This window comes from Sphaerodactylus townsendi, linkage group LG01, assembly GCF_021028975.2.
Source record: "Sphaerodactylus townsendi isolate TG3544 linkage group LG01, MPM_Stown_v2.3, whole genome shotgun sequence".
NCBI classification, from domain to species: Eukaryota; Metazoa; Chordata; class Lepidosauria; order Squamata; family Sphaerodactylidae; genus Sphaerodactylus; species Sphaerodactylus townsendi.
This window is the reverse complement of record NC_059425.1, coordinates 167,192,917-167,205,084: the sequence shown is the minus strand read 5'-3', so window position 1 is coordinate 167,205,084 and position 12,168 is coordinate 167,192,917. Positions and strand designations below refer to the sequence as shown.

Sequence of the window (12,168 nt, the reverse complement as noted above, 5' to 3'; positions counted from 1 at the left end):
GATCCCATGGTATTTTCAGGGCAAAAGACATTCGGAGGTGGTTTGCTATTTCCTGCTTCCGGTTCAAGACCCTGGTATTCCTTAGACGTTTCCCATCCAAATACTAGCCAGGGTCAGGGCTGAGAGGGCATGACTGGCCCGAGATCATCCAGCAAGTGTCCATGGAACAAGTGGGAATTTGTTCGACATCTTAGCCATATGCACAGTGCCTGTCTGTTATTTTTTCCATGTCTATCTCATGACCCTCCGAGGGGTTCAGATTGACATGCATTGGCGTAGGAGGTTAAGAGCTCATGTATCTAATCTGAAGGAACTGGGTTTGATTCCCAGCTCTGCCGCCTGAGCTGTGGAGGCTTATCTGGGGGATTCGGATTAGCCTATACACTCCCACACATGCCAGCTGGGTGACCTTGGGCTAGCCACAGCTTCTCAGAACTCTCTCACCCCCACCTACCTCACAGGGTGTTTGTTGTGAGGAGGGAAGGGCAAGGAGATTGTAAGCCCCTTTGAGTCTCCTTTAGGAGAGAAAGGGAGGATATAAATCCAAACTCTTCTTCTTCTTCATTGTTCTCCCTCCTCCATTTTAGTTTCAGAGCTGCCCTATGAGCAGGCATGGCTCCGAGTACGAGCAGCAGCCTTTATTAAATGCCTGTGAGGTCTACCACCCATATTCTCTTGAAGCTTGGCATGTGATGAATACCCAGTCACTTGCCAAAACCGGAAGAAGAATGAAGTCATTCTGTGTGCTGGAGCTAGAATCCCACTGGGATGATGATGTTGGCATCTGGTAGAAAAATACCGGGGAGGAAGAGAATCAGTGTCATCATTTTTGGCTTTGTTTCACATAGGTGATCTTATGCCCACCTGTTTTTCTTCTGAGTAAACATACATGGAATCTAGTTGTGAATGCAAGAAGTATTGGCATTTGTGATGATGGGGAAGCAATAGTAAGAGAGCCGGCTAAGAGAGATCAGCAATTGGAAACTACAGCAAAAAATAGGTGATAGAGAACAAATCAGCTGTCTCTTGCATTAGGAAAATGTGTGCATGTGTTAGGCCCCTTCCACGCATGCAGAATAATGCACTCTCAATTCACTTTCAGTGCACTTTGCAGCTGGATTTTAACGTGTGGAATAGCAAAATCCACTTTCAAACAGTTGTGAAAGTGGAGTGAAAGTGCATTATTCTGCATGTGTGGAAGGGATCTTAGAGGCGAAGCTGAGGGGCTTCTCCTTGTGTTAATGTTTTTGAGAAACAGATACGATCTTATGAGCCACATCTTTTTGTGCAAATATCTTTTAAGAAAAGCAACATGTGTGTCCCCAGTACAATGGAAGATTACTGTCTTGAAATACTGCATTCAGGCTGAATTCGACATCTTAGGAAGCCTGTTCCACCTGAGGGGGGCCAGGACCATAAAGACCCTGGCCCTAGTAGAGGCCAGCCGGTAGTGTTTCGGGCCAGGGACCTGGAGTAGATACTCCTCCAAGGATTTGAGGGTCCTGTCCTAACGGGGCGATAAGGGGAGACGCAGGCCCTCAAGTATGCCCAAGTATACACTGGCACTAAACATCTGTTCTAAGACAGATTACATTTGTACCTTTAATACCTTTCTGCTGCCACCTCCCATTCCTGATTTACTCCTCCTCCATAAATACTGAAGTTTGGTGCAGTATTAATAGAATTAGCTTTTGATGGCTCACTGATCTAAATTGTGTCTGGGTAGTGTGACAAATACTGTGCTTCGATTAGGCAGAGCTCAGTATAATTATTCTGGAGATTGCCGTGTCAGGATTTAAAGTAAGAGAAGTACATAAATTACATTGTGGTTAAAATGCTGAAAGCATTATCCTGGCTGCTTAATCAATTAAAAGTGCATCTTTCAGTCTTGTTGGCACAAGGAAATAGCAGAAGATATGATAAATGGTGGGATGTTAAGTGAAAGGTAAAGAATAGTAACAAATTTAGTATTTTGATCTCTGGCACGGCAGATCTGGGAACTGCAGGAAGTATTTTCCTGTAATTTTATCCACTTCTGCACTATAGCACAGTCAGCCTTTCTGTGTCTTTAGCAGAGCAGAGTAAGGATTGTTGTTTTTCAGTCAATCTGTCATATTCTTATCCTTATTCAAGAAATTCAAAATGTACACAATTCTCCCTTTTTATTATTGCGACAACCAGTGGTGGGATCCAAAAATTTTAGTAACAGGTTCCCGTGGTGGTGGGATTCAAACTGTGGCATAGCGCCAATGGGGCTGGGTGGGGCACAATGGGGGTGTGGCCAGGCATTCCGGGGGCGGGGCATTAATAATTTCTCTGTTACTGTAAAAACCTCTTACTGTTAAAAAAAAGTTCCTAATTTCCAGCTGGTATCTTTCTGTCCATAATTTAAACTCATTATAGCAAGTCCTATTGTCTACTGCCAACAGAAACAACTACTTCTCCTCTAATTGACTGTCTGTCAAATACTTAATACTTTCAAATACTTAATTTTGTTTCTAGAAATCAAAAAAGGATACTTTCCTTAAACAAGGAACTTTACCATATTTCTAAAACATGTTTTTAAAACAGCCCAACAGGGAGAATTATCCCGTTTTCTACCTTCGCTAACCAGCCGCATAGGAAACAACAGGACTTCATGATTTTTGGACCTAATGGGATTTCTAACGGAAAAGCAGACCCAATTAGTAACCCCCTCTCGGCACACACAAATAATTAGTAACCCACTCTCGAGAACTGGTGAGAACCTGCTGGATCCCACCTCTGGCAACAACCCAGCGAGGCGGGGTAGACTGAGAGAGTTTGATCACCCAATGCGGTTAATGGCTGAGTCGGGATTTGGACCTGGCTCTCTCAAGTCCCAGTCTGGCACTCTAACCATTATACCACAGCCCTCCTCCAAGGGACAAAGTGGAGAGACAATGACAACAGCTGAGAAGATTCACTGTTAAGAGCACCGGTTGGCAGTGGTCCTGGGAGAACAGCAAGATGGTCTCAGATAAAAAGTTTTGGGCAGAAAGAGACTGTGTGAAATCAACCTAAACCTTTCCTGTTGAGCTGAATGGAGAAATTTCCTATATCTATTTTGACTGTCCAATAGCTAGGTGTTTCTAAATCTCCATTATCTCTTCCTATATTCCTTTTTAATCATTCAAATAAAGATGGAATCAATTTAATTCCTTATTTAGACATCTTAGCAAAACAGTTCTTCGTGCGCAGAGTTCAGTAGCTCACCAGGGTTAATTAGCAACACAATTTGTCATGTGCAGAGTTAATTAAGTTACCTTGTTTACCTTGTTTTAAAACAAGGAGCTCATTGAAAGCAATCAAAATTCTTATAGCTGCATCGGTATCAGTGGTTTAAGCGTTTGGGTACCTCATTGATGTGATTGCGCTGGGTGTTTGTTTTTTTTTAAAGAAAAAGTGTATACCCTAGTGGGCATTAAAGACAGCAAACAATAAAGGCAAGAAACAATAAAATAATATGAGAGTTAACAATATCATCATTCACTCAAAACAGCAGCAACCAACTGTAACCTCCCTTCCACCAATCCTAGAGACCAAAATGCTTGGTGCTCAAGGAAGGCAGTGGTGGCTGCATTAGGATCTTCTCCCATGCATCCCTCTGCTGCTACCACCACTGCCTCTGTTTGGGAGCTGAGAAATAACTCCTTTGACTTCTTCACTATCTCTTCTCTCTTCAAAAATAGTGCAGCAAGCCACACACATCTTGAGGGGCTTCCTGAACTCTTGTTAGACTTGTCCTTCTCGTAAGAGCTGGATGCTGTTTTCATTTCCTTGGCCACAGGCACCGGAAATGATAGCTGTGCTCTCATGATAAGAGGAAATCTCACAAGGATCCAGGGACTGGCACATGAGCTGACTTTATAATAAATCAGGGTTTGGTATTTCCCTGCAACCTAAATAGCCCGGAGTAGAATGACATTTTCAGAGCTTGGAAGCTAAATGGGGTTGGTCATGGTTAGTACTTGGATGGGAGACCACCAAGGAACGCTGGGGTTGTTATGCAGAGGAAGGCAATGGCAGACCACCTCCACTCATCTCTTGCCTTGAATATCTCATGGTCCAGGGGTCACAATCAGTGACGTAGCGCCACATTTTGTTTCACTGAGTTTAATGTTCATTTTTAACAATTACACATTGTTATAGAGAATTGGTAAACTCATATTTCTTCTCCTACAGTTAACTACTGTTGCACATCACCATACGTATTTTATATTCGTTTTATTTGGAATTGGCATGGTACCCATCTACCATTCCTGCTTATATGACCTATTTAGAAGGCATAGATAGTTTCCATTAGCCCTCGGCTGCCGTTGCAACATTACAATATTATGACAGGAATTTCAAACAGAGTTCTTCCTTTTTAAACGAAATGTACGATGTTTGAAAGAACAGAAAAAATAGCAAATGGGTTTCTTTGCTCCACATAACCTTATAAACCAGAAGGTCACACATTTCCTTTCCAAGAGGGTGACGTTTTCTAAAGATCGTTGCTATGCTGAATTTGTTTTCTTAGCTGTCCATGGAAGGTAGTTCTTGTTAGGCCTGCTAATGATATTTTGATTTGCCTGAAGACAAAAAAAAATTGCTTCCTGGTTCCATATTTGCTGGTGGACCTAATTTAGACGTGACATTTTACTCACATATACTTCTAAGCCATGTCCACCTAGTTAGACTTGTTCCCACCATCCTCAGGAGCAGAGGTGGGATCCAACCAGTTCTCACCACTTCTCTAGAAGTTACTAATTTTTTCTGAGTGCCAATAGGGACTGGAGGTGCGTGTGTGCGGCGCTGCCACTGTTTGAATCCCACCACCATCGGAACCTGTTATTAAAATTTTTGGATCCCACCACTGCTCAGGAGCCACGAGAATGAAGTGCCACCACAACGAGCATTGTCACCATCAAATTCTGCTGTCAGCGCTATCCTCTGATCATCCGCCTCCCTTTCCCCATTGTTCTGTGGCTGTGGGACAACCTTAAGGGAGAAGAAGGCTGCATCCCCTATTTCCTGCCTTCCCTTGCTCTCTTCCTTCACCCAGTCCCTTCTTTTCTTGTCTCAGCCCAGCCCAACAAGATGGGGCTCGGTTGTGGATAGGGTTGCCAGTTCCAGGTTGGGAAATACAGGAGCAGCGGTGGCGTAGGAGGTTAAGAGCTCGTATATCTAATCTGGAGGAACCGGGTTTGATTCTCCGCTCTGCCACCTGAGCTGTGGGGGCTTATCTGGGGAATTCAGATTAGCCTGTGCACTCCCACACACGCCAGCTGGGTGACCTTGGGCTAGTCACAGCTTCTCGGAGCTCTCTCAGCCCCACCTACCTCACAGGGTGTTTGTTGTGAGGGGGGAAGGGCAAGTAGATTGTAAGCCCCTTTGAGTCTCCTGCAGGAGAGAAAGGGGGATATAAATCCAAACTCCTCCTCCTCTTCTTCTTCTTCTTCTTCTTCTTCTTCTTCTTCTTCTTCTTCTTCTTCTTCTTCTTCTTCTTCTTCTTCTTCTTCTTCTTCTTCTTCTTCTTCTTCTTCTTCTTCTTCTACCTGAAGAGAACGGGAATTGAAGAGTGGTAAATCTAAAGCTGGAACATCTTTGACAAATGGCTACCCAGCCTCTGCTTGGAGACTTTTCAGTGAGGAGAAGCCTACTCCAACATAATTGGCTCCATGTAGAGTACTCCACGATAGCAAAAAAAAACCCCTATTGCTAGCTGTTGCATCACCCTCAGCCTTACATGCTATATTTCTCCCACTTCTGAATTCTTAACTTCAGCATGTAAAACTACTATCATGTATCAGATGTTCCCTTGTCAGAATAGCTCTGATCCACTGTGTTAAACCATAAGTGCAACATCTCAGATGTTCTCCATGCCTTTTGCCCATGAATGGAACAAATGAGTGGTTCCTTTCCATGTCTTGTTATGAAACAATCAGTCCTTCTTAACACACTCAGAACAAATGGTAAAGACAATTTTGGGCAGGCAGTATACCATAGATACAAAGTCAAGGGTGTCATATAATAGAGGCTGCTCACATTGTGTATAGGCTAAGGGCCAAGAGCGTAATTCTGCATATATACAACAGTCACAAGGAGTCAGCAGATGAAAACAACTGCCTCATAAAATTGTTCTTGACTTGTAGAATTCTATAAATATGTGAATTTTAAAATAGCAGGTGCTCAAAGAGATGGATCACGGTTACAACTTCTCAAGTAAACAGGCGCCAGAGCAGTTCACATTTGCTTGGCTGGAAGCAAAATACTATAAAGTACACTAGCAGTGACTTACACTTGTTTTTGAAGATATGAAGTCTTTTCTCTCACATGAGCATGTACGGGTGAGCATGTGGAAATCCCTTCGAAAGTTCTGGCGCGTCTGGCCACTTCTGTGATCTGACTGTTTGACAGTGGAAGGGCAGTCTTTAAAAGACTTCTGTTCCAACGACCTGTAAAAAGGGAGAGAATTTAAAGCATAAAAGAGGTCCACCCTACTGCCTCAGCTTCCTTCTCAACTGCTTTCTCTGGTTGGAATCACTTCCGTTATTGTATTAAGGAAGTGGTTATTGGGAGAAAGTTGAGTGCTGACCAGACTTGTCACCCTTTAAGTACCAGGGACGTTCAGTGAGGTCAATGTCTTGGAAGATACTGGATAGTATCTGATCTAGACTTACACACATATAAACCCGATAGCCAGAGGTGGGATCCAGCAGGTTCTCACAGGTTCCCGAGAGTAGGTTACTAATTATTTGTGTGTGCTGAGAGGGGGTTACTAATTGGTGATTTTGCCACGTGATTTTTGCCTTAGTTATGCCCCTCCACTCAGCAGTAGCGCGCAGAACTTGAAGCAGTCTAGCAGGAGGTGCACCGGCGTGCGTGGTAGCCTGCGCCTGCGTGCATTCATTTCCCGCCAAGGACCGGCACAGTGGCTGCGTCCTTGCCACAGCCTCACCCAGGAATGCCCCGCCCCCGGAATGCCCGACCACGTGCCCCTCCCAGCCCCATTGGCGCTACGCCACAGTTTGAATCCCACCACCATGGGAACCTGTTACTAAAATTTTTGGATCCCACCACTGCCAATAGCCCTTTCCCTTCTGTGTTGATTTTTTTTCTGATTCTTTCACCAGTTTTTATTTATATATTGAACATTTTACTAAAGTACTTTGCAATTATGCATAGTGTCCCTTCATTTAGTATTGAAATCAATTAATATAGCAACTTTGTGTTCATGAACATATGCTGCCTCATACTGAGTCAGGTCAGTATTGTCTACTCAGACTGACAGCAGCTCTCTAGGGTCTGAGGTAAAGGACTTACGCACTACTTACTATCTGGTCTTTTTAAACTGGAGATTGGACCTGCAGAACAAACTCCTGCATGCCAAGCAGGTCTTCTAGGAATGAGCTGCAGTCCCTCCCTAAATCTGCAGCAATCTATACAGTAAGCTTTTTGCTGATATGAAATACCACCTTCCACATAGATGTGTTTATATCTCTAAAATTCACTGTAGTTTAAGGAAAACTGGTAAACACCTCCAACAGACCAGTTATGCTTTATTCTGCTTCTCCATTCCATGAAACTTTTGAATCATAGTTTGATATATTTATTGAGAATACTAGCAGATCAGGGTTAGGAATACAGAAGGCCTAATTAGGGCAGGGGGTGAGGGCAGGTAGAGGGCTAGGCTTTCCCAGTCTTTGGGGGGGTGGGAGAGGCCAGGCTGAGGGACGGGAAGGCTCAGAAGGGCAGCTGGGGGCCCTGTGTTGTTGCCGCCAGTCCACCTTGTCTTTGGAGAGTGGGAGAGGCCAGGCCCCCGGGGGGGGGTGTTGCTGTGGGTGGGGAGAGGTGGGAAAGGCTTGTTTGGGGCCGGAGTGGTTGATGTAGGTTGGTGGAGGTGGGGAGAGCTTGTTTGGAGCCAGCATGGTTAATGGGGGTGGATGGGGGAGGCAGGGAGGTCTTGTTTGGGGCTGGAGTGGTTGTTGGGGGTGGGAGGAGGGGGGGAGGTCTTGTTTGGCCTGCGGATCAAGTGATCTGAAGGCTGTGGGGGAGTCAGGGAGGGAAGGGTTGTGGAGCTCAGAGTAGCAGCTCCAACGTGCTGCTGCTCCAGGGCAGGGATCGAATGTCCCCCACCAATGGGGGAGCAGGACTTGCTTTGTGAATCCTGCTCCCTTATTGGTGGAGGGTTCGTCATCGGACATTCCATCCCCTGGCATTTTATTATTGGTAACATTGCCCAAAATTTTAGTGGGATCAAACCCTGACTCAAATTATTATAATTTCCTAATATAACTAATTGAAATTTCTGACTTTTATAATGATTGGAAATAATCTGAACTGACAATTATTGTGGTTCTCCACCCTCTGTTTTCTGTTCCTCAAACAATAGCAGAGGTAGGATGCTGTGGGTTTTCTGGATTGTATGGCCGTGTTCCAGTAGTATTTTCTCCTGACGTTTCGCCTGCGTCTGTGGCTGGCATCTTCGAAGATTCTAGTGATTCCAGCCATGAAAGCCTTTGACAATACAATAGCAGAGATAGTGTAATAATACTGAATCAGCAGATATCCTGACGAACCTTACACTTGCTTACGTTCCCACTGAAGAACACCCAAACATAGGCTCGCTGGTCCCTTCAGCTGCAATGAAAAGACAGGTGAGGAAACAGCTAACAATCTGCCTCACTGAGGGGTGTTTCTCTTGAGCAACAACCTGTTATTTCTCCGTTCACAATAACTGATTTGCTGCTGAAGGGAAACGCCCCTCAGTGCAGCAGATAGTTAGCTGCCTCCTTGTCTGCCTTTCAGCTATCAATCTGCCACACTGAGGAGTGTTTCTCTTAAGAAACAAACCAATTATTGGTGACTAGCTTGCTGCTCAAAAGTCAGAGAATTTGTTTGCTATTCAAGAATCAGGGAAGGGCCTGCACACCCATGTTAAATACAATCCCTATCCTTCATTATGTTTGTGACTAGTATAGACTCTTGCATGTCAGAGTTAGAGGTGAGAGAACTAGGCTTCTGCTGTCAGCTTGCCTGAGGCCAAGGATTATTTGGCTACTCTGAACTGTGTTCTGCTTTTGCCAATCTATGTAATCATTTTGGGACAGTACATAAGCTATCTAAGGGACCAGTACCTGAATGTTATTGCCTCCCTCTTTCTGCCGTCTCTTCCTTTTGCATTGTATGTATTATATTGTAGGCCTCGTTTTGAATTTTAAACAACCGTGAATGCAGCATCAGGAAAGCAAGCTATATATTTATTAAACATATAAAGGCTAGGTGTGCCTGCTGTCATTGCCTGTAGCTTAGCTTGGAACGTTCAAGCTACCCAAGGGAAGTGCCATTAACTTTTAATTTACTTCTCCCCTCCAGTGTGGAAGAGGATTTTGAGAAAATGTGGAACTTCAGTGCTAAACCTAAACCTAAACCTAAACCCAAGCCCCAAGTGCCTCCTAAGCCAGCAATACCAAAGAAGCCAACAACCAGTTCAAAAGTTCCAGTATCAACAGCCCCCAAGGCAAAGCCAGCAGAAGCTAAGGTTCAAAGCATGGCAGAGGTGGACATTCTCAAGTACATTCAGGAAAATGAGTCCCTTGGCAGTGAAGAACCGACTCTGTTCTGAAGTGTCTACTGTAGACTCGCCGCTTCAACTTTGATGAGGCCTTTCTGAGGGACAGCAGGTCCTGATCAGAGTTTTGGGTTGCCACTTTGCCTGCTGATCCAATAGAACAGGTGTTCTGCTCGAGTGGTCCATAAGCCATACATTAATAATCAATGATGTCTTATTTTTAGGAGTTTCAAGAGCCTGTGGGAATTACATTAAAATAAGTGCAGGGAAGTTCTCTGTGGCTACACTGCATATCATGGTACTGCCACATGGTTCATATACCAACGCTTTTCACAAACTGATTACCCGGCTGAGAGGGTAGATGGCAGAAAGGGAACAGACTATGAAGTAAGGTGGATTAATGGTTCTAAAATGCGTTTTAAAAATGGAAAGGGTGGATTTGTGGCACTAGAACATATTTTAACAAGTGGAAATAGTCATACTTGTTCCTTTTGGAAGGAGCTACTGGAAAACAGGCAATAAAATGCTACTCCCCTCCCCCACCCCCATGGCTGTGATTGGTTTTTTTCGTCCCCTGGTTGTATCCTTATTGCCATTTTTCAGACCACAAACTATGGTGCAGGAAAAGCAAGTTCCAAAAATACGTGGATGCAAGTACAGCCACACGAGCAGCAGCATGTCACTAGTTTCTTCTTCCAACTAGACTTCATTCTGGTGTATTCAAAGGTTTCCTGAGTTAGGGCACAGGTTGCCAGGATGCCTGCATTCAGGGAAGGGGCTGTGGAAGCTCCCTGTGCACGATGCCTTGATCCCATCTGACACACGATTCTGGTATTAATGTCTTTGTGATTTTTGTAGCAACAGGTTCCCCATCCCTGCTGTCGTTAGGAGGTATGTTTCCTTCAAGATGCTAGTATTGTCATGACTTGAATCCCCACTTTTGGAAATTAATCAGCAGGATTAGCCAACAGCCATCTAAATCTATTTATTTAGTTTTCAACATTTTTGTGAGGTACAAGATTATATTCCTTGATAATAGATATGTCATTTCCAGGTCAGTGGGGTGGTGGGGGGGGACCACAAGTTTGGAAGAGAAACAGGGATATCATGTTTTGCAAGGTGAACTGAATGTGGGTGAGTTGGTGCAATGTGGATGGTTTTAAAATTGACCTTCTGTATGAACCTGACTTGCGTCTATCTGGTCCTTCCAGTGTGAGTGCTTTTGGCCTATAAAATATATACATTGAAAGCACCAGATTTATCAATATAGTCATGTGAAATAAGAAAGATCCATAGGTCCTAAGAATGCTATCCTTGAGGACTCTGGGCTCTCTATTTTCTGTGTTGTATAAGCCATCCAAATAGTGTCTGCCTTCCTTTTTGATGAAATGAAATGGTCTTGATGAAATGTTAAGCCATGGCAAATACAATGCTATATCTAGGGGGCAGGGGGTCATTTGACCCAGGCACCATTCTCTTGGGTCACATAAGGGGGCACATTTTGGCCCCTCACATCTTCCCCTTTCCATCTCCCAGCCAGCGCCCCGGCCATACCTAGCATCTTCCTGCAGGGTCCTGGGCAGCTCCAGCAAGGGCTCCACGTTGGCCACCTCCATCACGCTCTGCTGCCCTAGAAGCTGCCTCAATCCAGCCTTTCTGCAGACAACGTGCCCAGCCTGCAGGAGTATGTTGGGATGGGTGCCAGCCAATGTACTTTTACCCCTGCCCAGGGTGACCATGAAGCCAGCAATGGTGATCGCAACCTGAGGGGCAAGGAGGTGAAGGGGGACAAAAGGAGTGCAGTTGGGGGATGGGTGTGGGGAGGGTTTTTTTTGCATGCGTAAGCCCTGGGTGCACTTTTGCATAAGTACGCTACAGAGCAAATATTTGCCACGCCTGTGAACTTTCCTTGGTTGCCTATTAATGCAGACCTGAATGAATGAATGGAAGACCCCAAATTTAAAGCACTTTAAATTGACTGTGTTTATAATGCACAGTGGTTAATGTTTAGTTTCGAACAGAATAAAATTATCTTACATTATCAAAATTAAGTATAACAAATGTTTCTGCCATGATGCTGCTGTTGGGGGAACTTTGCTTTCCCTTTTTCAGGTGCTGTTATCATTTCTGGCTGTGTCCTTGGAGTTCTGTGGCTGGGAAGAGACTCCAGGCTGGACTATGTGGACTGTCTGCTTCTCATGTGGGGGTGGGATTCCTGCACTCATATTATCAAGAGTTTGGTGCAGAACTCTGCCAGAATTCTCTTTGGTGCAGAACTCTGCCAGAACTCTCTTTCTATGTTCCTGACATGTCTTCAATAAAAGCCTTGAACCAATCAAGTGAATTATTGTCTGAACGGGGAATCTGACAGTTTCTCTGTATTAAATTACATTATGTTATTATACCATGTTATTTGATAGGCAGTGAATATCTCTTCCATCCTCTGATAGATCTTGCACCTGCAATCCTGGTCTTGAAGAAACCGTCCATCGTGTACTATTATATTGCCCTCTATATGCTGTAGAGCGGGAAAGACTACTTAATCCTCTCTTAGCTGCTCTAGGCAACACTACAGATGCTGTCAAAACTTTGTT

The 12,168-nt window shown here is 44.4% G+C and overlaps 1 protein-coding gene across 1 annotated transcript in view; it reads left to right on the top strand.

Annotated features, from left to right (window-relative positions):
• Positions 1-11,909, top strand: part of HS1BP3 (HCLS1 binding protein 3) — a 50,939-nt gene extending 39,030 nt beyond the window's left edge. Inside the window, exon 7 of the mRNA XM_048499089.1 lies at positions 9,379-11,909. Coding sequence (XP_048355046.1) covers positions 9,379-9,628 — 250 coding nt within the window. The 3' untranslated portion in view covers positions 9,629-11,909. The remainder of the gene's footprint in view (positions 1-9,378) is intronic.
• Positions 11,910-12,168: the final 259 nt, after the last annotated feature.